The 22,671-nt window shown below is 42.6% G+C and overlaps 1 protein-coding gene across 1 annotated transcript in view; it reads left to right on the top strand.

Annotated features, from left to right (window-relative positions):
- Positions 1 to 21,500, top strand: part of SMPD3 (sphingomyelin phosphodiesterase 3) — a 99,966-nt gene extending 78,466 nt beyond the window's left edge. Inside the window, exons 3-8 of the mRNA XM_056500831.1 lie at positions 451 to 526; positions 6,832 to 6,987; positions 10,917 to 11,006; positions 11,809 to 11,872; positions 16,013 to 16,175; positions 16,992 to 21,500. Of these exons, the coding sequence (XP_056356806.1) occupies positions 451 to 526; positions 6,832 to 6,987; positions 10,917 to 11,006; positions 11,809 to 11,872; positions 16,013 to 16,175; positions 16,992 to 17,093 (651 nt within the window). The 3' untranslated portion in view covers positions 17,094 to 21,500. The remainder of the gene's footprint in view (positions 1 to 450; positions 527 to 6,831; positions 6,988 to 10,916; positions 11,007 to 11,808; positions 11,873 to 16,012; positions 16,176 to 16,991) is intronic.
- Positions 21,501 to 22,671: the final 1,171 nt, after the last annotated feature.

Genomic DNA, 22,671 nt, shown 5'->3' with positions numbered 1-22,671 from the left:
ACTGTGGAATGGAGAAAACATGATCAAACCCAATATTTATTTCATATTCCATCCTTTTCCCTAGATGTCCTTGGCATTTTTTCCTTTTACATTCTAGTCACACACAGGTAGCAAGGATTAGGTGCTGGTTTTGTAAGGCACTTGAGTGGTGAGCCTGAATTGTACATAGGAATGAGACCAGTGGGACTGAGAAGAGCAGGAGAAAGTAAAATTTTTTGACTTGTTGCAGATCAGAATCAGAGCACTGAACCTGGTAATGTGCAAAGGGTTGGTGTGCTGGCCACAAGCCCCAGTAAGACCAGTAATCCTCAGTGTGTGTGTCTGGTGGTTTTTTCTGGTTTCAAAATGGAGTTGGCTGGAAAGAATGGTAAAAAAAGCTGCACAGATGGGCTTAGATGTAGAGTTGTATGAGCTCTTCCATTAATCACCTTTTTATTTCTTCTCTTCCAGGTGCAAGTGGGAAGTACACCTCAGGACCAAAGAATTGTGGGATACATTTCCTGCACTCACTTGCAAGCTATTGCAGGTACTGTCCTGTGATTCACTCCTGTGTTTGTCACTATTTCCAGGCTTGTGGTGGTATTTCTGTGCACAGGAGCAATGGTGTTGCCCCTCCTGTGTTCTGACAGTCAAGTGCAGCATGTGCTGCAAAGAAGGGTAGATGAGTATCCCAACCCTTCACATCTTCAGTCTCAGAGTAATTGTTATAGGGCACAGACAAAAACTACCCCTTCTCTTTGCTCCCTCTTAACCAAATACTGGTATTTTAGAAATACATTATTATCATTGTTACTCAACAGCATTTAACAACTCATACTGTATTAGCATATAAACAACATTTTCTTTGTACATAACTGGAGGATAATCAGAAGATACATGTTGGAACAGCAATTCTAGCTGCTGATTTCTGGTGGGAAAAGCCGAAATTCTCTGGCTTTTGACCTGCAAATTTCATCCATGAATGACTAGCAAGTTAGTATACTCACTGGAAAATTCTTTTGGTCATGTGTTTAAATCAGTTCTGTACTTTGTAGATTTGCTTTTCTAACTACACCTACTCAGACCTCTACTTTGAGTGTGATCAGATTGGGTTGGATAGCCCTCATTTATTTAATAAATAAAATAAAGATTAGTGATGATGATGCAATAATGGCTGTGATTGTTGTGCTCCTGGCTGCTGCCAGCCCATGTGCTGGGACCGGGCAGCCAGGGCTGCACGTGGATGGCAGAGCTGTGAGCCCTGTGCTGCTCTGCTGCTCCACCCTGCCTCAGCCACACACAGACTGGGAACAAAGCTGACAGCCCTCCAGTCCATTAGAGACACTGGATGGCTCTAAAAAAGATTAATGAATTTTTCAGCTACTTTTTAACAATGTAAAAGTTTCTGCCTCCTTCCTTCTCCGCTTTTCTATTTTTAACCTACGGTAATGTTCTGTGAGATTGCTGAGATTTATTGATGTTCCAGTTTCAGTTCAGTTTTTTTGGGTTTTGTTTCTAGTTTTCAGTCCTGTTCCTTTTTACTACCTAGTCATGTATTCTCAGCTAGTCTTTGATAACCACATTGTGAAATCCCTAAAATATTAAAGAGGAAGAGGGGAGAGGGAAGAAGAGAGGGGAAGTAATGTTCTATCATCAAAGTCAGCCTAAAGTTTGTTCAAGGGTAAACCACAGCATTTTATTTTCCTGCTTTGTATTTTTAGGCTTATCTGGTTCAAACTACATTCAAGTAGAGCAGACAATGATTTAAGAGTCTGTCCCTAGACATATCATATTTGTTTATGTAATGAAATGGAAAACTAAAGTTAGTAAGTTTGGCAGAGCTGTGCTTTCTGATTTGCATCATTTGATTCATAACATCCATACATTAAACAAATTATCCAAAAGCCCAGTTTAATGATGTAAAGATGTGTATCTATAAAAACAAGCAGTGTTTGAAAGGTCAGCCATTTAAATCATCTTGTCACAGCTGGCTGAGTGCAATCTGGTTTCCCTTCTAGGTTACATAAACTTACACTTGACAGTTCTGATACTTACATAGGTATAAAGTGAAATGATCCAACTGCTTATGATCAGGGACCAGCTACTAATGCTTTTCTCAAGGTATGTGCTGGCTCAACTCTGTTCTGAGCAATTAGTGTTTATTCAGACCTGACCCTCAACTCTTTCAAGAAACTTTAGAATTAGATGTAGCTTTCCCTCTCAGGTCTCTGCCTGGTACTGGATGCTGCTATGAAGAAGCTCTTTATTTCCGCTGTGGAAATAGTTGCATTTCAGTGACAAATGAAGGGATCTTTTAATGAGATTTGATGTAATTATTTTCCATGGGGCTGTTAATTTTACATGGTTCTTTTATGTCTGTTGATTAGTCAGTGATTAATGCTCTGGGCAGGTTTTGCTGCCTTGAATCCACCCACACCCCGAGTGCCATTGAGTCACAGCTCTCACACACCCCACCAAGCCATCAGCAGAGTCAGCCCCAAGCTCCTCCAGCCCCATTCAAGGGATGCAGCCTGCTGGATCTGTCTCACAACCTGCTCACATCCCTGTTCTGCATTGTGTGAATGCTGCCACTGGCAGCTCAGCTCTGGGAGCCCACACCTCTCCAGCCCAGCTTGAGGCAGAGCTCAGCTCTGAGACAGCTCTCTGAGTGTTTGCAGTTGTGGTGGTGCAATCAGGACTGGCTCCATGCAGAGCACCCTTAGGCAGTGACTCCAGAGATGCTCCTGCACTAGCAGAGCCTGGGCACCCATCAGGGCAGCCTGTCCCTCCTTCCCCCCTCTCAGCTGTGCCACCCCAGCTGTCACAGGCTCTGCTGCACTTGGCTGGGGACTGTCCCTAGCTGAAAAGGAGCAGCTTATTTATTTTAAAATAAAAAGGGGACTTTGTTCCTTTGGGTTCTTTGGTTTATTTTGTTTCCTCAGTCTACCCTGGCTGAAGGGTTACAGGTGCAGGGGTCTGCACACAGTCAGGTGTGACACTGCCTGTCTCACAGCTGAACTGAAGCCTTTGGTTTGTGACTAGCAAACAATTTGTCCTTGTGATTAGGCTTTACATCCTACACTTTGCAAGTTTTTTATTTCTCTTCTTCCCCAGGCTTCCTGCCAGTATATCCCACACTGCACTGCCTCCACTAGATCTTTTAATTTCCTGTGACTAGGCCTGTGTCTCCTTTGTCCTACAAGCATGTGCTCTTTCCAATGTTTCTCAGAATAGGACAGAACAGTCAGTGTATAACACTTGCCTGAGTTCTAACTGAAGCCAGAATTTCACTCCAGTGTTTTCAAAGTGAATGGAAAGGGCAAGTATGATTATTCTACAATGAATAAAGGTGAAGTATTTATTTGTGCTGGCTGGAGTTTCCCATATTACCCTTTCATCCTTCTGCAAGTTTTGAAGCTGAAAGGAGCTTTCAGAGAATTTGGAAATGCTGGCTGCAGGAACCCACCATGACACAATTATGTGCATTTTTTCAGGCCAGTTCCTGAAGAAAAGAGTGCAGAGCAATTAGCACAAATCTGTATTCTTTGGCTAATCCCTGGTGGCAGCCAGATCACTGATTCTATCTGAATGTGTAAGAAGTTGAACCCTTGTTAGGAGTTACTACCTAGCTCTCTTCTGATAATGTTTACTGAACTGTATGTTCCCCTGATGTGCTGGATGCAACTTTGGCTTCTCTTCTACTTAGGTGTCTGATGAGCTCACTTATCTTCATCTCCAAAGTTATCAGTCCTTGGGAGCTGCTGAGAACTTGGGTCTGAGCAGCAACTTTTGCATGTGCATACCTGTGCCTGCTGAGAGCTGCAGTGACCTGGATAACACCAATTTCAGAAAACAATTCCATTCAAGTCACTCATTAGAGGGATTCATTAGAAAGAGCCCATCTTGTGTCCTGGAAATGAAGCTGACTACAATGCCCCTGCTCCCAGCAGTGCCCTGAAGAGCAATTGCTTCCATGACCTCTAGTGGGGACAGTCAGGGATGCTGGGCTGTCACAAGTCCACACTTGGCTAAAGACAGATGAAAGTCATGTTCCCAGAGCTCCAAGGCTACTGTTTACCTGTACAGCCCCGAGGTTAAAAGCTGTACAGGGCTGGTACAAAGGCTCAGCATCCCCAGAGAGAGATGTATGTCACTATGCAGTTAATGCTTTTCTAGTGACAACAATACATCTTATCAGACACATCATTTTGCCTGTGTGTCTTGTTTTTCTCAAGGTTTTCCTGTTGGAGAATTTTACCTTTTTGTGTTTCAGTTAAGTGGGTTTGCTGTATTTTTCATGCTGATCTGGGACAGGTTGCTGCCTGAGTTTTATGCCCATGTGGTAATGGCCCTGTTATTTTATTTCTCATTTGGTGAATCCATGCCAGATGGATAATTCACAGAAAATGAGTAAAAAATCCTTGGCCATTCAGGAATGTAAAAGCACATCATAGAAAATGAAGCAATTTATGTAATTGGGACTTTGTGGGGAACGAGATTTTATTGCACTCTTGTCAACAAGCACCATGCTAAAAAATTATCCTATGAGGAAACAATGGCAGGTCAGAAAAAGTACAGCCTAAGGACAGGAGAGGAAGATTCAGATGCTGCAAAAGGAGGACAGTCCATGGATTTGAATGAGCTTCACCAGGAATGAGAAAGCTGGGACAGCTTCAGGAGGGGAAAGCTTTTGTCCAAGAGTAAATACCTGATGGGAAGGTGAGGAACAAGGGGCAGCCTCTCCTCACTGGGGTGCAGGGAATGGGACAAGAGGCACTGGGCACAAACAGAAATGCCATTTAAACACAGGAAAATGGTTTTTATTGCAAGGATGATGAAGCATCAGAACAGGCTACCCAGAGGTTATGGACTCTCCAACTATAGAAATTGTCAAAACCTGGCTGGACATGGTCCTGAACAACCTGCTGTAGGTGATGCCTGCCTGGGGCTGGGTGATCTGCAGAGGTGCCTTTCACAAGCCCATTCATGCCATGAGTCTGTGATCCCTCCCCTGGCTGTAGCAAATGGATCTGTTAGTCACGCACACCTTTTGTAGTGAGTGTCACCTGCTCCAGGCTCCATTTATTCCACTGACCTATTTCCTGTGCTTTTGTTTAGCTCCATCTTCACTGTGGGGCTTTCTTGTGCTGTCATGGCAGGGGCTTCCCCAAGAGTGCCAAGCTGTGTGAGCAGGGTACAATGGGAACCTGAGGTACAAGTAATTAGAAACTGTAGGTTAGGGAACAGATCTGGGAAACACATCTGCTTTTATATTGCAGCTGGTAAAGGTTTGTTAGGAGTAACACAAACAGAAGAAAAACATCAGGTTTTTGCTGTTGGAATTACCAGCCTGAAGAGTCAATGTCAGAGCCTACTTTAAACCCCTCTTTCCCTAGTAATGGCCTTTTCAATATTTCTTTTAAATATTTTGCGTCATATCAATTAATCAAATAATATTTCTGATTCTGTTTGTATTTAACTGTTGCTTTAACACCTTCCTGCTCACCCCTGCTCCGAGATGATGTTGAAATTCCAATCTTTCAGGGTCAGAGTGATGGGAAGGTGAAGCCCTAATGGCTGGAGGCTGTGTGTGCCAATGCAGTGACAGTGCTAATGCTGCAGAGCTCACCCTGTAAGAGTCTCTAAAGAGTCCTGGTGGCAGCTGCAGTTGAGATGAGTGATTGATAAACTGTGAGGGTGCAGCTTAAACATTCACCATCTCCACAGTGGCCTCTGAAAGCAGCTCTGGACATACATAACTAAACAGATTTTACAAAGTAGTAAATTATGTCAAAGTAAAATTCTACACAGACTTAGTAATTTTGGGCTTGCTGCTTTTCCTTCTTATTCTGGTACTTGAAAACAAATCTTTTATTTTGAAGCAAAGTAATGTTGTTCTGACTTGATATAGCCTTCAAAGTCTGAAACAAGCAAAATTATAGCTGTTAACTCTAGGGATAGTGAAACCAAAACAAAAGGAAAGACAATATGGTAAAGAATTGTTTCTAGAATGTTTGTTTCTGCTCCATTGTTCACATCAAAATGATTTGATGTAATCATTGTAACAGACAGACAGTAATCATTTTTTATTAGACTTCATGTCACCTAATGTGCTGGAAGTTAAGTGTGGTTAGTTGCTGTAATTAAAGAGCTGTTTTGTGTGTCAGATGGTTCCATTTGGCACCAACCAATCTCAGCCCTTGCATTAGAACAGGGCACATCCCACTGTAATCCCTGGAACTGGTGAAAAGAATCCAGTTCCTTATTTCTGAATTGCTGCCTACCTAACCTGTTTCCAACATTTAAAATATGAAAAAAATACTTCCAGTTTAGGCATTCTCCTCTTGACCTTAAATAGAACCCTTCCTCAGACTGACTGCTACAGTATTAGTAAGCTGAATGTACCATTGATGTATATTTACTATTTACACTTGAAAGCAAAACTTTTCCTTTTCAAAAATTAGAAAGCAAAGCAAGATCAAGTGATTTACCCCAGAACATAGGGTTTAGTTCTGTCTGCAGTAGGATTTTAACTCTGAATTCCTGATTAGAAATGTACTGCATCAGATTCTCCTATGACAAAAAACATCATTGGTTTGGGTGGTTTCTGCAGGGAAGTTGTCTTCTCATTCCTTCAGATGTGCCTGGTTCCAGAAGGAGATATTAACACCAACATCAAAAAGTGTAGTTCCCAACAGAGTGCCTAACAGGCTCAGCACTATGAGTCTCCTTCTGGCCACACCATTTCTTACCTTGCAGCCTTTTTCTCAGGATGTCTGCCAATAGCTCAGCAGCTCATACCTGGCTGAGTAATGTTTTAGTTTTGTTTGTTTGTTTGTTTGTTTGCTGCAGGAGACACTACTGTTCGGTGTGAGCAACTGGATATGCTTCAAGATTGGCTGTCTGAATTCAGAAAATCTACCTCCTCCTCCAGTACAGCCAATCCAGAGGAGCTGGTGGCTTTTGATGTACTCTGTGGAGATCTCAACTTTGATAACTGCTCCTCTGGTAAGACAAGGTTTGCATTTCTTGGTGTCTACCAGGCCTGAAAAGGAATAGGAATGCTCTTGATCCCTGTGGGTTATATGTATATGACTATATACTAAATTATGACTGGCTTTTGCTGGGAAAAACTTAATTGCTGCAGACACTTCTAAAATAGGTATGAGCTTTGAGTGTGAGCTACTCCCCTTGGCTCATCCCATAAGCTCTGTAGAATTATTAAGCATGATGGGTTTTAAGGCAAAAGAGCAGTAATTTGTTTCTTGTGGTAGCAATAATGAGGACAGATCCAGTGGTTTAGCTTTACTTCAATTAGGCAGACACTTACTGTCCAACAGTTTTAGTTACTGACATGTATGGGATTTTTGTGGAGAAAAAGTAATAAATTCATGCAGTTAAAAATAATTTGGTAGCACATACATACAGACATAGGAGACTAATGCTGCAGAGAGAATTCAACATTGCTGAATCAGTCTTGGAAAAAATTAACTGATGCTGTGTACTTTTGGTTTTTTTTATTTTAAGAAATTTGTTTTTTTCTTTTAATTGGATGCTGAGGGTACTATAAAAAGAACTCCACAAAACCCTAATTAATGGGTGGTGAGTTCACAGAGATGGAAGCTTTTTCCTAACATGAATATTACTTTGTGTAACAGTTAACTTGGAGTGCAGGGCTTTGTGTCTGTGTGTCCTCTGTGCCTCCCTGCTCTGTCCAGCCCAGCACCCAGCAGAGATCCCTGCTGGGCTCCTGGATCAGTGGCTGGGGCTGAGGGGCCACAGCTGAAATGCTGAGAGCACAGGGCAGGTGCAGGGAGGGGGCACATCACAGGGACAGTGCCCAGGGGGCTCAGGCTGCAGCATCCAAATGGGATTCAGCAATTCACATCAGGGCTTGTGGATGAACAGGTGAATTTGGCAACAGCACCCAGTGGATTCTGCCGTCTTTGTAAGAAGTCTCAGGTAACTGAGATAGGAAGCAACAACTGTACCAGGAGCAATTTTAGCAACAAGCATTGTCTGATCTAAAAACCCCCAAATCATTATCTCTAATCTCATTTCTTGTATCAGACAGTGAAATGGAGCATTTTAGCAAAGTTTGGTAGAAAAGACCACCAGCCCAAACCCCAGTCCTTCTCTCACTCGTTTCTAACTCATTTGTACAAAGAGTAAATCCATCACAACTCGGGCTCCCAAGTGAACTCAGAGGGGTCTGAGTGCTGCCTGGTGCTCTCACTGGAGGAGGGGAGCAGTAAGAGGCACTGGCTACAGAATGCTGTGGTCAGACAAACACATCCAAGGGGGAAGAATGATGCAGCAGTGGCAATGATTTTTTGGGGGAATAGAGGGAGGAGATGGTCAATGAGAGCTCCTCAGCTGCCCAAGCTGCAGCAGTGCTGGGGACACTGACACACACAACTGCTGTGCTCTGACCACTTCACTTCAGGATTGTTGGCTGCATGGAGTGGCCTGGAGGCAAAGGTGTCCATCAAGGAAACAAACAAGCTGCTGTAAACGAAATAGGAGAGTGCCCAGTCAGCTCACAAATGGAGAGTGAATGGGTCTGCAGAGGGAGAGGGGATGAAGCTGTGAGGCAGAACATATGGTCAGGGCTCTCCACCTGAGAACTGTTGGCACTCTACCCAAGATCTTGCACAAGAAGCACAGAGCATAATTAATGCAATTCTGAGCTGTCTTTTTAATGAGAAAGCAAAAATAACAATTTGCTTTTGCAAATAATAGTTCTACGCATTGCAGCTGCTGCTAAAGAGGATTGAAAAAAGGGTTATAAAAATTAATTTTATCTTTGCTATCTCTGCAGCTTATTTACATCACCCTCCCCTTTAAAATGCACCCAGCCTGGAAACTGGAATTAAGCTGGCTATTTATTTTTTTTATTTTCAGATTGCTTCCTTTCCATATGTACTAAGCAAGATTAATGCAAATTTTTAAAGTTCTCTCTTTCCTTTTTACATTACTCATTGTTTTAGGGACATTTGTTGGCATTATAGATTAATTGAGTATCTTAAGTTTTTTTAAAGCAATAATCAGCTTCCTGTAATTCTCTTTGTGATTTTTCTGTATCCTTTCCCACTTCACAGGCTGATACAACAGCTAATTAATGTTTCAGTGAATACCAAGCTTCTATTCTTGTTATATTGACAGTACAGTTTTCGAAGATCTTTAGGTCCATGAGTGACCTTATGCTTATGACAAATTTTATGCAACTCAGTTTTCCCCTCCAACTTTACAGAACATCATGGCAACATTTGTACAGGGCATTCACACTTAGTGGGAATGTTATTAGAAAGTTACTTACTGTCATTTTGCTTTGGAATGACTTGTGTAAAAGTTGTATGTTTTAAAACCTTTTAGCATAAGAAAAAAAAGCCTTCCAATCAGATGGGAAAAGTTTTGTGTCATCAGCTGTGATTTGTCATGGTCAGCCCCGCAGTTGTAAATTAATATTTTTTAATCTATCTCGGTTTTGAGGGAAATTCTATGATACAACAAGGGAAAACCTGGAGACATGAGAAATGGCAAAGATTTCATCTTCCACTTTTCCATAAACACTAAACAAACCAATTGGCTGTTCAGACAGAAAGAGCAATTCTCTGTGTTGCCCACATGGCAGAACTTACTCCAGGTTTCTCTGAAAAATTAGTTTTTCAATCTCTTTGCAGTTCTGAAGACATTCTCAAGACTAAGAACTAGCTGGAAGATGTAATGAGACAGATGAACTGTCAGTCAGCTGTACTAAAGACTCTGAATAAGAAAATGGCAAATGAGCCAACAGCTGTGAGCACAGCCCTGCTGCTCTCCACCTTTTTGTTCAGCAGAGACCAGCAGCTTCTCCTTGGCAAGACCAGTTTTTTACACATGTGATCCTTGGTGTGTGAGATGGGCTCTGTCTAAGAGACACAGCTCACAGTTCAGAGCTGTTTTGGACTTTATTTCCCATTTTCACACATGCTCTTGGCATAGACAGTGACAAATACACAGCAGCAGCAGCTCCAAACTCAGGTGGATATTCTCCTAAGAGAGCCTTCAAGTGTTGCTAAGATGTTCTAGCCTTGAAAAGGTGTAAGTGCTGTGAGGAAGTTTTCAGGAGCTGTTTGCAGTTTCTTTGCCATTTAACAGTGGAATTGTAGCTGTTGGCATTTTCAAGTTCCAGTTTTTTCCCTCAGTTGTGGTGATTGTGTTGATAAGCAGCACACACAGAACTGGATCTTGCTGGTTTGCTCAGGGTCTGAAATGCTGGTGTGTGCAGTTCTGTGGGATTTCCTACCAAGTGATCCTAGAAGCTTGATTTGCTGTAAGTAGCAACTAGGAAGAATTTAATTTAAAGTTTGATAGATCATGCTGATTTAGAAAGGCTTTAATGCTGTGGATAACATACCAAGCAAATTATCAATTGCCTTTCTCTTATCTGTTATAACTTGGAAAATATTCAGTCACTGAATTTTTCTGAAGGAAAGAAAGCATCAGGTTTTATCCTCAGACTTACTGAGATGTGTGAATATGGCCACAAGCAGGCATTTCCTTTGCCTTTGGGAAGCCAGCCCAGTCTCCTCTGGGTGTTCTGTCTCAAGAACTGTGTAAGCAAACAGTGGCAGTGACAGAGGGAGGAGATACATTGGAAATCTTTCACTTCAGCTTAGAGCTAAAATTACAAAAAATACCTTGCATTGAAAAGACTTTGTAAGAGAGAATGAGAAAGCTCTGTTAATAGCATTTGCTGGAATTTCTGACTGAGACAAGATCCTGCTGCACAGTAAAGCTGAGGCTGAAGTGGCTCAAATCAAACCACGAATTTAGGATTCTTCTGCTGAGGAGAAACGAGGGCTTGGTGCTGCTCCTGTGGCAGAACACAGAGCTGTGCAGGTTCACAAGCAGGAGCTGATGTGCCTTTTCTTGGGGCTGTTCTTTCCCTGCAGAGGACAAGCTGGAGCAGCAGCACTCTCTGTTTACACACTACAAAGACCCGTGTCGAGCTGGTCCTGGGGAGGATAAGCCTTGGGCAATAGGTAAGACCTCCTCCAGCTCTCAGTGTGGAACAGCCCCTGTCTGCACCCACAGCCAGCTCCAAGCAGCTGCTTCAGCTGACCAGCAGTAAGAGCTTGGTGGAGGACAAATATTTATATTTATCCATTTCCATACCATGAATTTCATAGACCTTAACAATATCTTGTGAAATGATGATTAAGAACCAAACAGAGATCTAGAAGTCATGCATCAAGCTACCTGAATGCCTTCCCCAATATTCTATATTTAAAATAATCTCTAGATTACTTGGAGGGGGAGGCAGCCAAATAATTGTTTCTGTACTTTGTGCATGCAGTGAAAGCCTGCAGCTTCTGCTCAGTGTTCCATTTGGTGCTCAATAAATACTGTCAGTGAGGATGTAACAAAGCAAATCAGCTCTACGAATTTGTAAGGTTTGTATTATAAAAGATTTCCTGGAACTCTGAGATATTGATACCTGGTGAGATTCAGTTGAACTTGCTGAAGTTTTAGAAGAGGAATTAATACTTTCTCCAGAGGAGCTTTAATAACTGTGAAGATACTAAAGATAAGTAGACCTTTTTAATAATGAGGTTTTATTCTGTGGTAGGAGAAAAACAAATTAGAGTCATGGGGGCTGAGACAGTGGAAGTGTGGAGACATTTGCAGGGTGTCAGGCAGTAGGGAGGTCTGGAGAGGGAAGTGAACACACTGTGCTGCCAGAGCAGTCCCCTGTCCCCCACACACCTGTGCCTCTGCAAGCTTCCCAAGAGGCACAGCCCAGGAGCTGTGCTGGGACACTCACCTCTCCCTTTCTGCCCACAGGTACCCTGCTGGATCCTGAAGGATTATATGATGAAGAAGTGTGCACCCCAGATAACCTACAGAAGTATGAATTCCTAACCTTTCCACATGTTTTAGACAGTTCTATAAAAAGCAATTTCATTGCTTGCTGTTTAACATTTCAGATGTTCAGACTCAGAGGTATTTTATTGACTGAAAACAAAACAAATAATCAAATTTTTACCCAGAGGTGATGGGGAAGAGGATAAAAGGGGCAGGAAAAGATGCTGGTTCTCTAAGTCAAGTGGGATCAAAATCAAAACACCAAAACAAAACCTAACCCACTTCATCCACTAAGAAAACCAAACCAAAAACAAACAAACAAAAGAAACAAAACCCAAACAAACCCTGGCCTTATAGTGGCCTTTCCAGACAATGAGTCACAAAATTCCTTTTGGGGTATGGTGTTTTATTCCCTGAAGAGTCACTCATGTTCAGCAGTTATGTTCCACTGACAAATCCATGACTGATGAAACAGTGAGCTATCAAATAATCAATAACAAATTGAGAATACTATTTCTGCTACCTCTGGGTGTGCACAGCACCTCTGGATGTGACAACTGGAAAACAGCCCTAAGTGCTGGGAATAAGATACACATAAAGCTTCTTGCCTGCTAAGTGTGACTCTCAGTTTTCTGCCATGTGTTCTAGTTGTTTTGCACTGATGAAATCACCCTCTCTGAGCCTGTAACTGCCCCAGGCTCTCTGCAGGGGGACAGGGCATGTGTGCATTCTGTGGAGGTGCTCATGTTTTGGGAGCCATGGTTCCCATGAGAGGCTGAGGAAGCCTGTCCTGCTGGGAAATTTAAAGCAGTTTATGGAATCTGGGCTTTACAGACATTTAAATGTTAAATAGCACAGTGGCTGTGGGGCACTATCTAGCTAAATATTGTTCATATACACAGCAAACCAAGGCACTGCCTAGAATTGATCCATTCTCAAATTTTTCAATAATAAACCTTGATAAAGCATTGCAGGTATTTAAATTGGCAATGTCAGCTATCCAGAGAATTATTTCTTCATCAGCACTCTTCTCTGGTTTATAAATAAAATAAAGTATTTCACATTACTAAAATAAATAGGCCATAAAAGCAGCAGATCAACTCGTTCTTAACTTTGTCTTTTGTGTTAAGCACAGTGTGCACAAAGCATCAGACTCGAACAACAGACTTAGTACAAATAATGAGCAAGTAATTTATAATTATCAAGCAATTAATTAGGTAGATGTAACAACCTGGGCCCTGCCATAGTCCTGGAAGGCACACAAGCTTCTGCCGAGAAAGGTTTCAAGAAATGCACACAAATAATCCCATCTCACAGAGATGATTGTCATTTTTAAGTTAAGCACTGCAATAAGGTCATTTTATCTCTGAACCCTGACCAGGAGCAGCCTAGGAGAGCACATTCCAGCACAGCTAAGAAAATACTTAAATGCAGTTTTTTCCAGTCTCCTCAGCTGGACAGGGGCTCACAGCTCTGGGCTAAAGGTTCAATACCAGTGAGAAAAGTCATCCTTAGCTTCTGGCCAGAATGAGAGGAGATCCCTCGAGGTTTGGGATGAGGGAGTTTTGCTTTATGGCTCCCTTACACTCACTGCTCTTGGTGCTCCTTGGCTCCTGCAGCTGGGCCAGCATCCCATCAGCATCACCCAGCACAGGGCTGGGGCTTTCACTCCAGCTCTGGGGGATTTGGGACCAAAACCCTGCCAGGGAAAAACAAATCTCCAGTTGTTTATTCTCCATTTCTTTGTATCCTATGAATCAAGACAGCTATTCTGATAAAATGAGGTTTAGCTGTGTAACTCAGTCAAGTTAGAAACGTTCCCTGCATTGTCAGGGTTCAAGTGGCAGCACAGCAGAGCCAGCTGTCCTGTACTTGTGTCAGCTCCTGGAGAGACAAACAGCAAACCCCTGTGCACAGAGAGCTGCAACTCCTCAGCACCAGCACATGCATGCACATTTACAATTTGCTTCCCTCATGTATTTGAAATTAGTATTTCCCTTCCATGAGCACTTGTGCAGGTTAAGTGAATACCCAGCACTCACTCACAGACTTTTTAAAAGGCATAACTGAAGCTGAAACAAATTCATGCTTTAAACTAATGCAAATAAGGTTTTTTGGAGTAGTGCTGCAGTTTCAGCACTTATCAGTTTCTTCTGAAACTGATCAGAAGTTTCTTCTATTTTTTTACTTAATTAGCTTTGCCAAATATAAATACAATTTTTGAAAGAGGTCAGTACCATCAAAGGACTTGCTTCCTTGAACCTAGAAAAACTGTCTAAGGAAGTAAATAATTTGCAAGAGCTCTTTGGAGAATCAAAATGGGGTACAGACAATAAGCTAATTTAATGTGAGTTATTATTAAAACAAAGCAACTCATAAAAGAAAGTTTACTTTCATAAGCTGATTGCAATAAGCTTTAAGAACCTTCAATACCTCCCTAAGTCCAAAGGGGGGGTTAAGAAAAGTTCTGATCAAATGATTACATGATCAGAGTTTTGTGATTGTTATCTGCTGCAGAACATAAAGTGCATCTCAAATGTATCAATTGACCCAAAACTTAGAAGTTATAACACTGCTGAGACCTAACCAGCTGTAGCCAGTGCTGTACCCCTCTGCCACCATTCAGGTCTTTCCAAAACCCCAACATTTGAAAAAGCAGCCCTCTGAATCTCACACATTAAAACATACCACAAGTGCCTGTCCCTTGTTTTTCCTCCATTCTGTATTCTCACATGTATGCATTAAAAAAATTCCTGAACCCAGCTCCATAAAACCATCCAAGTCTTAAAGACCAGGTGATCAAAACTATCTTATTTTGTTGCAAGGTGAAATTAAAGGCTTTGTGCCTGCTAGGACCCAAGTCCATGGCTCAGTGTTTCTCCTGCAGCAGTTGATGATTCAGTTTAATGGTTGTGATCAACTCTTGCAAGGGAAACCACAGAACTGTGAGTTCAGGCTTTGGCAGGTGAGTAAAGGAAGGAGATTTTTGAGGAAGTGGTTTTGAAAGTTTGTGTTTTAAGGCAGATACAGCAAAACCACAGCCTGAGCAGCCTCTCCCTGTGTGGGCTGTGCCACTCACCTGTGCTGGACCTGATGTGCACAAACCCCAGCACAGGCAGTCCCAGTCTGGCTTTAACTCAGCTGGGGCTGCTCCTTTGCCAGAGCTTTAAAACAGAACACAGGAGGGTAAAACAAGTTTCCTTCAAAATCCAACACAACAGCAAAACAACACAGAGCAGCACAGGATTACTGTACAGAGTGCCAGGGACCCTCATGGGGTGCCTGGTCCAAGGTCACATTTGAACCTGGGCTCAGTTCAAAGGTAGATGGAGCTGCTCAGGGCCTTAACAGACTTCTGTTTAAAACCTACAGTAATGTTTAAGCATCAAAAATAAGTATTTTAATGGGAGAGCAACATCTTATTTCCTTGAACACAAGATTGGTACCTAGAAAAGCAATTCTCAGTTTTGAGTGTTTCTGTCTGTGGCCTTGGGCTGGGTAATCTCTTTGCAAGGTGGGGGCAGTGCTAACACACCTGCTGAGTAACTCCTCCATGTGGAGGAGTTTGCAGGGCCACATACAGGAATCAAGTAAATTAGGCTGTCATTTCTAGAGAAGGAAGAGCTGGAGTCCAAGACACAGTAATCTGGTGCTGAAACCTGCTCAGAACCACCCACCACGAGCCCAGATGTGTGTTCCTGCAAACCAGTCCTCACCCACACCCTGCCTGTAAAGCTGGATGTTGTAATTTCAGAATGGAGAGGTTTGGATCAAAGTGCTCAGGTTTGTACTAAAGCAATCCAGAGAACAATTCCTCCTGTGCCAGTTCCATCAGTGCTGGAAATCCACTGAGCTCTGAGCTGCCTTACAGCACTGACAGCAGGTTTCCCTCTCAGTGTTTGCTCTCCCAGCTTCAAGGGAGCTCTAGGACAGCACCAGTGGTGCCAAGCCTGCCATGAGGCTTTCAGAGCACTGTCAGCAGTCAGAGCAGCCTCATACTGGAAACCACATTTGGAAAAAGATGTGCCTTACAGGTCTAACAGTCCTTTGGGACTGGGATTATCATCACCTGGGATTTGGGTAATGCGTAAATGGCCAGGATGAGTGAACATTTAAACATTAAAACTTGCTTTGTGTTTTTGGTTTTTTTTTTTTTTTTTTTTTTTTTTTTTTAATGAAATAGGGTGCTGGAAAGTGAAGAAGGAAGGAAAGGATACTTAGTCTATCCCACCAGCAAGAACCACAGTTCCAGTCAGAAGGGGAGGAAGGCATCACTGAAGGGAAATGGGAGAAGGATTGACTACATGCTCTACACAGAAGAAGGTCTTTACCTGGAGTGGAAAGTGGTGAGTTTCAGAGTTGCCAAAAAGGTGCAACTTGCACAACACACTTCTCTGAATGGCACTGCAGCCTGTTCTGCTTGGATTAACACCCATGCTCCTGCTGCTTTGCTATTTTCCACTTCTGCATGCAGGTACCATGTTTGTAAAGCTACTACATAACACAGTTGAGTTTGAGGATTCCAGGAGCACCCCTGGTAGATGTACTGCTCTCCTAAAACAAACAAACAACCATGATTTCACTCAATTTGATTTCACTGGAGCTTTAGCCCAGCTGTTCTGCCTGATGCTTTTCCCATGCCTGCAGTCTGAATATGTTTTAATCTTTTCAAGTGTCTGGATGTCCTTTTATGCCTTTATAAACCTACCCAAGTTACAACCCTGCAATATGAAGGCAGAAGCTGACATGCACTACCCAGAGGGAGAACTTGTATGGTGCAGTCTGCTTCCTAGAGTAGGGCCCTGCCTTGTACAGAGTTCCATGATGAAAACAAGGAGCTCATTCACATCAATTTACCATAGCATGGATCACCTACTGCAGCACTGCAGATGAGTCTGTCTGGAACAACAGAGATGTTGCTGCAAATGGAAAGAGAAGCTGGATCAGATTTCACCCAGACCAGCTCAGCTGGTGCCACCAGTGGCTCACCCCACTCTCTGCAGCACACTGCCATGCCCTGAGGGGCAGCTCCCCATCAGCCCAGCCAAACCAGGCAGGTCCCACCTCTAGAATACACCAAGGTAGTTCAAAGTTCTGATGTGTGGACTGACAGACGGATTTTTCAGCTCCTTACCTTACTTTTGTTCTCTGTCCTTCTGCAGGAGGTGGAGGAGTTCAGCTTCATCACCCAGCTGGCAGGCCTGACAGACCACCTACCAGTAGCAATGCGCCTGATGGTGTCTACGGGAGAGGATGACCCTTAAACTGAGCAGCTCTCAGAGATCAGGGGAGGGAAACACGAATGATATTTCAAAAATATCACAGGATAAGAACGAACTATTCTGGTGCCACGTTAGGAAGGATGACCAGACCTGACCTGGGCTACTCCCAGAAAGCACCAACAATGTGGATCTAAAAAGGGAAGAAATGGAAGGGGCTGTGGCCAAAGCCACTGTCACAAGTGGCTCAGGCAGCAGGGCAGGCCTGTTCTACAACGCTCTCACTGTGGACCGGACGGAACCGAGATGGAAGTCCTAATTCCTTCTGAACCAGTGCCATTCTTACTAGAACATGTTTTTATACTAATATATAGCACAATTTAGTTTGTACTTAGTCTGTGAGTTAGTGCTGCTCAATGGTTTCGCATCATTTCTCTGTCTGACTGCCAGCCGCAGCTTTCTCTCTTTCTTTGCCTGTGACGTTGTGTCTGTGCTTGCAGCAGCCGCATGCGCCCGCACTGCATGCACGGAGGAGCGAGGGAGCCGGCACCAGGGGCCAGCGAGGCAACACCAGCCCCAGCAAAGCCTCCTGGGGCTGGCAGCCCTCCTGTACTACAGGTAGACCTTAAACCAAACAGCTCTCTTCAATTTGCAGACCGGTATCTTCCTGTCTGATTTAAGGATAATTAAGAGATTTGGAATTGAGACTTCGAGAACACAGTCCCGCCCTTATTCCAGTGTTCCCACTGAAATTATGAACTGTTTTGTCTGAATGATAACTCCAGAATCAGGCCTTCAGCTTTCTAAATGCAACTAATTCCCTTAAGAAGAAATAGTTTCCCTGTAATGTCTTTTCTTTCCCATGTGTGGGACAGTTCTGAATTATGGTATGGGATATGTATGTTTCAGTAGAGTGAATAGATTCCTGTAGTACCATTGGTAACACCAGAGCCAACATTCTGCCTTAGCTAGAAAGGGTAAGTGGGAAATGAATTGTAAAATGCATGCTAGATATAGAGTAAAAATAAACATAAGTGACATTTGGGGGGGAAAAGGTGTAGAGCAGTTTATGATTGATAAGGCAGAATAACCTGACAATTTTCTAAAGGAATCAGTACACTTAAAGGGGAAGTGGAACGTGGCCAGCAGGAGAGTAGAGAATAGAACTGTGACTCTTGGCCTTTGGTAACTGCTCCCCAGGAACAGAGGCTGTTTTGATGTCTGTGAGACACAAATCTCCATTTGTTATGCACCCACAGATTAGAATGGGGGTCTTGCCATCTGATTCATAGTTCTTTTCATTAAAGCTCTTCAAATGTGGGGCTCCCCTCTGCCATCTTTTCCCCATAACCTGACCTAACCAGCCTCTGTAACCACCTTAACAAAAATAATGAAAACCTGAGAATCAGGTCCATTATGAGACTTGGCATATTTCTAGAGATTTAATTTCAGAGGGTTTGTGTTGTTGGGAGAATAATGAGACCCCTTCTATTTTAACCATTACTTAGTTTCTTCTGCCTATCTCCTATTCAAGTTTAGTGTTATTTCCTCTTGTGTTACAAATTCCCTGTGTTAAGAAGAGTTAACCCAATATTAGATGTACTCCATTAAATAACCTGTTTTAGTAATGCTGCCCACAAACTCCTGAGGATGCTCTTGTTTTGGTTTAGTTTACACCTGCTGTGAATCAGCTTGAGCTAAATCAGAATAGATCTAAATTAGAAATCTCAGTCTGCACAGCCTCTGGTACTTGCTTAGTTAGCTACAGTAAACAACAGAACTTGTACTTAGAACTGATTTTGCAAATAGTGAAACTTGTAATAGTCATGAGAGTATAGGACTAACAGTATTGGCTAATTCCAGGGAGGCAGCAAGGCCACTGCTCACACTCTCCCTCTGCACCTGGTCTTGACACATTTTATGCCTCATTTTCCAGTGCTGGGGTTCCTTCAGCAGAGACTGCCTCTTAAAAGTGTACTGTGCCAAACCGTGGGGTAGTCTGAAGTGTAACCCATGGGGACTCAAAAATGGAACCAGACTCAGCTCCCCTTTTTATAAAATTAGGAATTCAAGTTTACAGAATCAGAGACTTTAGTCCCTGGTGTACCCCAGTGCACCACCAGTTTCCCACTTTGTATGTCTGTCTTTATACAGAGGGTGCACATATGTGCAATGTGTTTTTCGGGTTTCTTATTGCTCCACTCAATTCAGAAAAACTTGTACCCAAACCAATGCTTTTTAATCCTGTTTTCTACCTTGCTTGTATTTTATTAATCTTTTTTAAAAAACCCAAACAGTACCAGTAGCAATTTGTGTGCTGTCCAGCAGCTATTTCTCAGTAGTAAGATTAACTACAAGGTATGGTATTTTTAATAGTTTTCCTAACAATGTAAATTACAATTTGATATCAATTTCACCAAGTATCAGTTGCAGGAGCTGAATTTGACACTGTGTGGGATACAAACATAAAACTACTGCCAAACAATGTTACATTATTTACAGTAAAACTAACATGGTCTAAATTACTTTAAAATTTGTTCTGTGGCTTTGTGCTGACTGAAAAATCAGCCACTTTCATCAACTTTTTGAGATATGCTGAGAAATGTTTTCTCAAATTTGAAGTAAATTGTTTTAGATTTTGATGTTCCTAGTTCCTCAGTGCTCAAGAACTGGCTAGTAGTAAAATGTTCTGTAACACAACACACATGCATTTAACCAGTGTAAGTAGTTCTTTCTAATTTACTGTCTTAGGGATGTGACTTTGCAAGGCAGTGATGCTGAGAGGCTCAGCATTGTGGCACCACTGTACAGATGCTCCTTGGTTTTTTGCAATGATCCTGTGCCTTCTGATGCCTTGGCAATGCTTGCAGGGGTCAGAGTGTCTGTAGCAGTGAGCTGGAATGAACAGGTTTTACCTTCCACGACAGTGACCTCTGAGAGGAAAATGAGATTTGCCTACACCACTCCAGCCACCACAGCTCCATCCAACACCCCACAGAGAATCCACTCAGACAATGCCTGTACTGGCATGATATCAATCATCACTATAGAATAAAATATTTGCATTTGAAAAAAAAAAAAAAGAAAAAAATAAAAGGGGCAGGGCTGGGGGTGAAGAGAACACACCCAGGAGAACAAACCCTGGAAAGCTTTTTCAGATGTCAATCCTGCTTTGATTATGGATAGCATGACCCAACTTTAAGTAGAATTTTAGGTATTTATAAGAAATCAAGTTAAGCTTACTCTGCTATGCTTATCCCACTTTGTATTGGGATTTCAAGCATCTTCAAGAAGTGAGTGATAAGACTATGCTTGGTTTATTACCTGCCCTCACCAGGGATACTGCAGATGAAGTGTCATTCTTTATAAAAGCTAGATAGCATCTTCTGTTTCTCATGTTCAGTTTGTGTTTTACAAGAGCACTTCTAGAACAAGTGAACAAAAAGCCCAAAGAGGACAGTTGGAAATCAAGCATTTCCAGAAGTTTCGAAGGTGTCAAGTTGGTAACTTCAGATCACTTCAAAAACACACCCTAGAGATGGAGCCAGAGCCCAGGGAGGGAACACCCAGCCTCATGCTGGGGGAAAAGGCATTTGACTCATCCCAGTGGTGCCCAAATTTATTCCATCCCAGCCTAGGCACTTGGTAGAAGCTGCCAAGGCACCCAAACAGAAACTCCCAGAGCCTGGCTCCAGGAGAAGGTGTGTCCTGCTGCCTGCAAAAAGAGTTTACCTGCCTTGTGCCAGAATCATGACAAAGTTTTATCCCAGAACACTCAGTTAGTCTGGCTAGACCCTCAGGCTTACTTGTTGGGTAAGACAGTAAGATTTAAGGAACACACAATTCCAATAAGGATTTTTTTTAATGGCCTTTGTTTGGTAGTCTAGATGAAGCCACTCTGACTGTCCCCAGTTGGGATCACACAGCAGCACAGCAGTGTCAGCACATATCAGCAGCTCAGAAATAAAGCAGTTTTGCCTGCTCCTGGCATTACAGGACGAGGACAGAAATACAATTCAAGCACTTTGAAAACCTCCCAGTTCTATCCATTATGAGGGTCAAATTGTTACTGAAGGTCTCACTTTTCCATGCCATTTTGTTTTAAATATAACCTTGATGCTTTTAAAGACTTGTATTATTGCTGAGGTTTAGAAGTCCTGTAATAAGAATAACCTTTTTTTATTTCAATGATTTTTCGGTATTGTATCCTTCTGGAACCTAATGTTTTTATATGGTAAGCACACACCTTCTGACATTTTGTTATAAATGTATTAAAAAAAAAAGGAAAAATTTAAATATTTTCATTGGTTTGTTTACCTGCAAGAAAACCACAATCACAGACCTGATAAAAACAAGGTATTTTAAACAATATGGAGGGGTTTTTGTCTTTTATTGGTGCTGAAAGGAATAACTGGTTGATGCAAACAAGGTAATAAAATTTCAAGGCTCAAATGATTCTGTGCAGTCACTTTCTCTGGTTTTGTGATGTGGAGTCTGATGTCACCAACAGAGATCTGACTCCAAATCACAGTCTGGTGGGTGGGTCAAGTTCAGCTCACTGTGCTACACCTGTTCTAGTGAACTTGCATCAAATATGGGATGAAAGAAATGAGTCCTTTAAACTCCCCCTCCCTCCAGTGCCCAACAGCCCCTGCACAGACACCCTGAGCAGTTGTCCAGGTGTGCAGCCTTCCTGCAGAGCACTCCCCATGCATCTCACACCAAGTCCCTGCTTTAAGGACAAGGCTCTGCACTGGAGCCTGGCCCCAGATGCAGAGCAAGGCAGGAGCACAGCTGGGCACCACAGCAGTGATCTGAGCTCAGGGAGAGCAGGTTTTATCTCTGTGCTGTCCAGCAAAGATAAAAACCACACATCACACCCTGTGCACAACTGTTGATTTAACAGAACAATGTCAAGAGAAATGAATCCATTTAACTGGCTTAGTCTTCCTGAACAGACCCATAAAAGCCACTAGGGAACTCCTCCTTGAAGAATTCATTTTTTCCATAATTTCCCATGATTTTAAGAAAGGATGAAATCAGTGGAATGCAAATGAGTAAGAAAAAGGAAAGTGCACAAGTTTCTTGTCATGGCCTCAGGAAGGCACCACCCCAGCCTGTGAGACAGGACATTAGAGATGGATTTCTACAGTTTTCTCCATTGCTGCACAGGTGATTTTTCTCTGCATTCTGATGTTACCACTGAATTATACTTTGACAGATTTAATTTTCTAGTTGTAGATTCCTAGACTGCCTTTCTTGCAATACCTGACCTATTTTCCCATTGCTAGAGTTGGTTATTATGTGAGCAGCTCATGAGTGGGTTCCCTTCTATGAAGTGCTAAGGAATGACAAGTTAAAAACACAGTAATTTCTTGGATATTTGCATATTGCAGACAGTTATAAGAACAAGTACAGAAACCTGCAGCTCCTTCCTGCTCCCTGTGCCAGGAGTTGCAGTGTAGTTCATGATGAGCTCGTGCCCACAGCTGCCTGTGGGTCAGCACTGTGACAGCACTGCCATCTGCCTCTGGCTGTTTTACAGACTCTCTTGGCAAAGCACAATTATTAAAACACAAATCTCCCTATCCCACTGAAATTCCTGCTCAGAATGCTGCTAAAA

This window comes from Oenanthe melanoleuca, chromosome 11 (genome assembly GCF_029582105.1).
Source record: "Oenanthe melanoleuca isolate GR-GAL-2019-014 chromosome 11, OMel1.0, whole genome shotgun sequence".
In the NCBI taxonomy this organism is placed as follows: domain Eukaryota; kingdom Metazoa; phylum Chordata; class Aves; order Passeriformes; family Muscicapidae; genus Oenanthe; species Oenanthe melanoleuca.
This window is presented reverse-complemented; position numbering and strand designations above follow the sequence as displayed.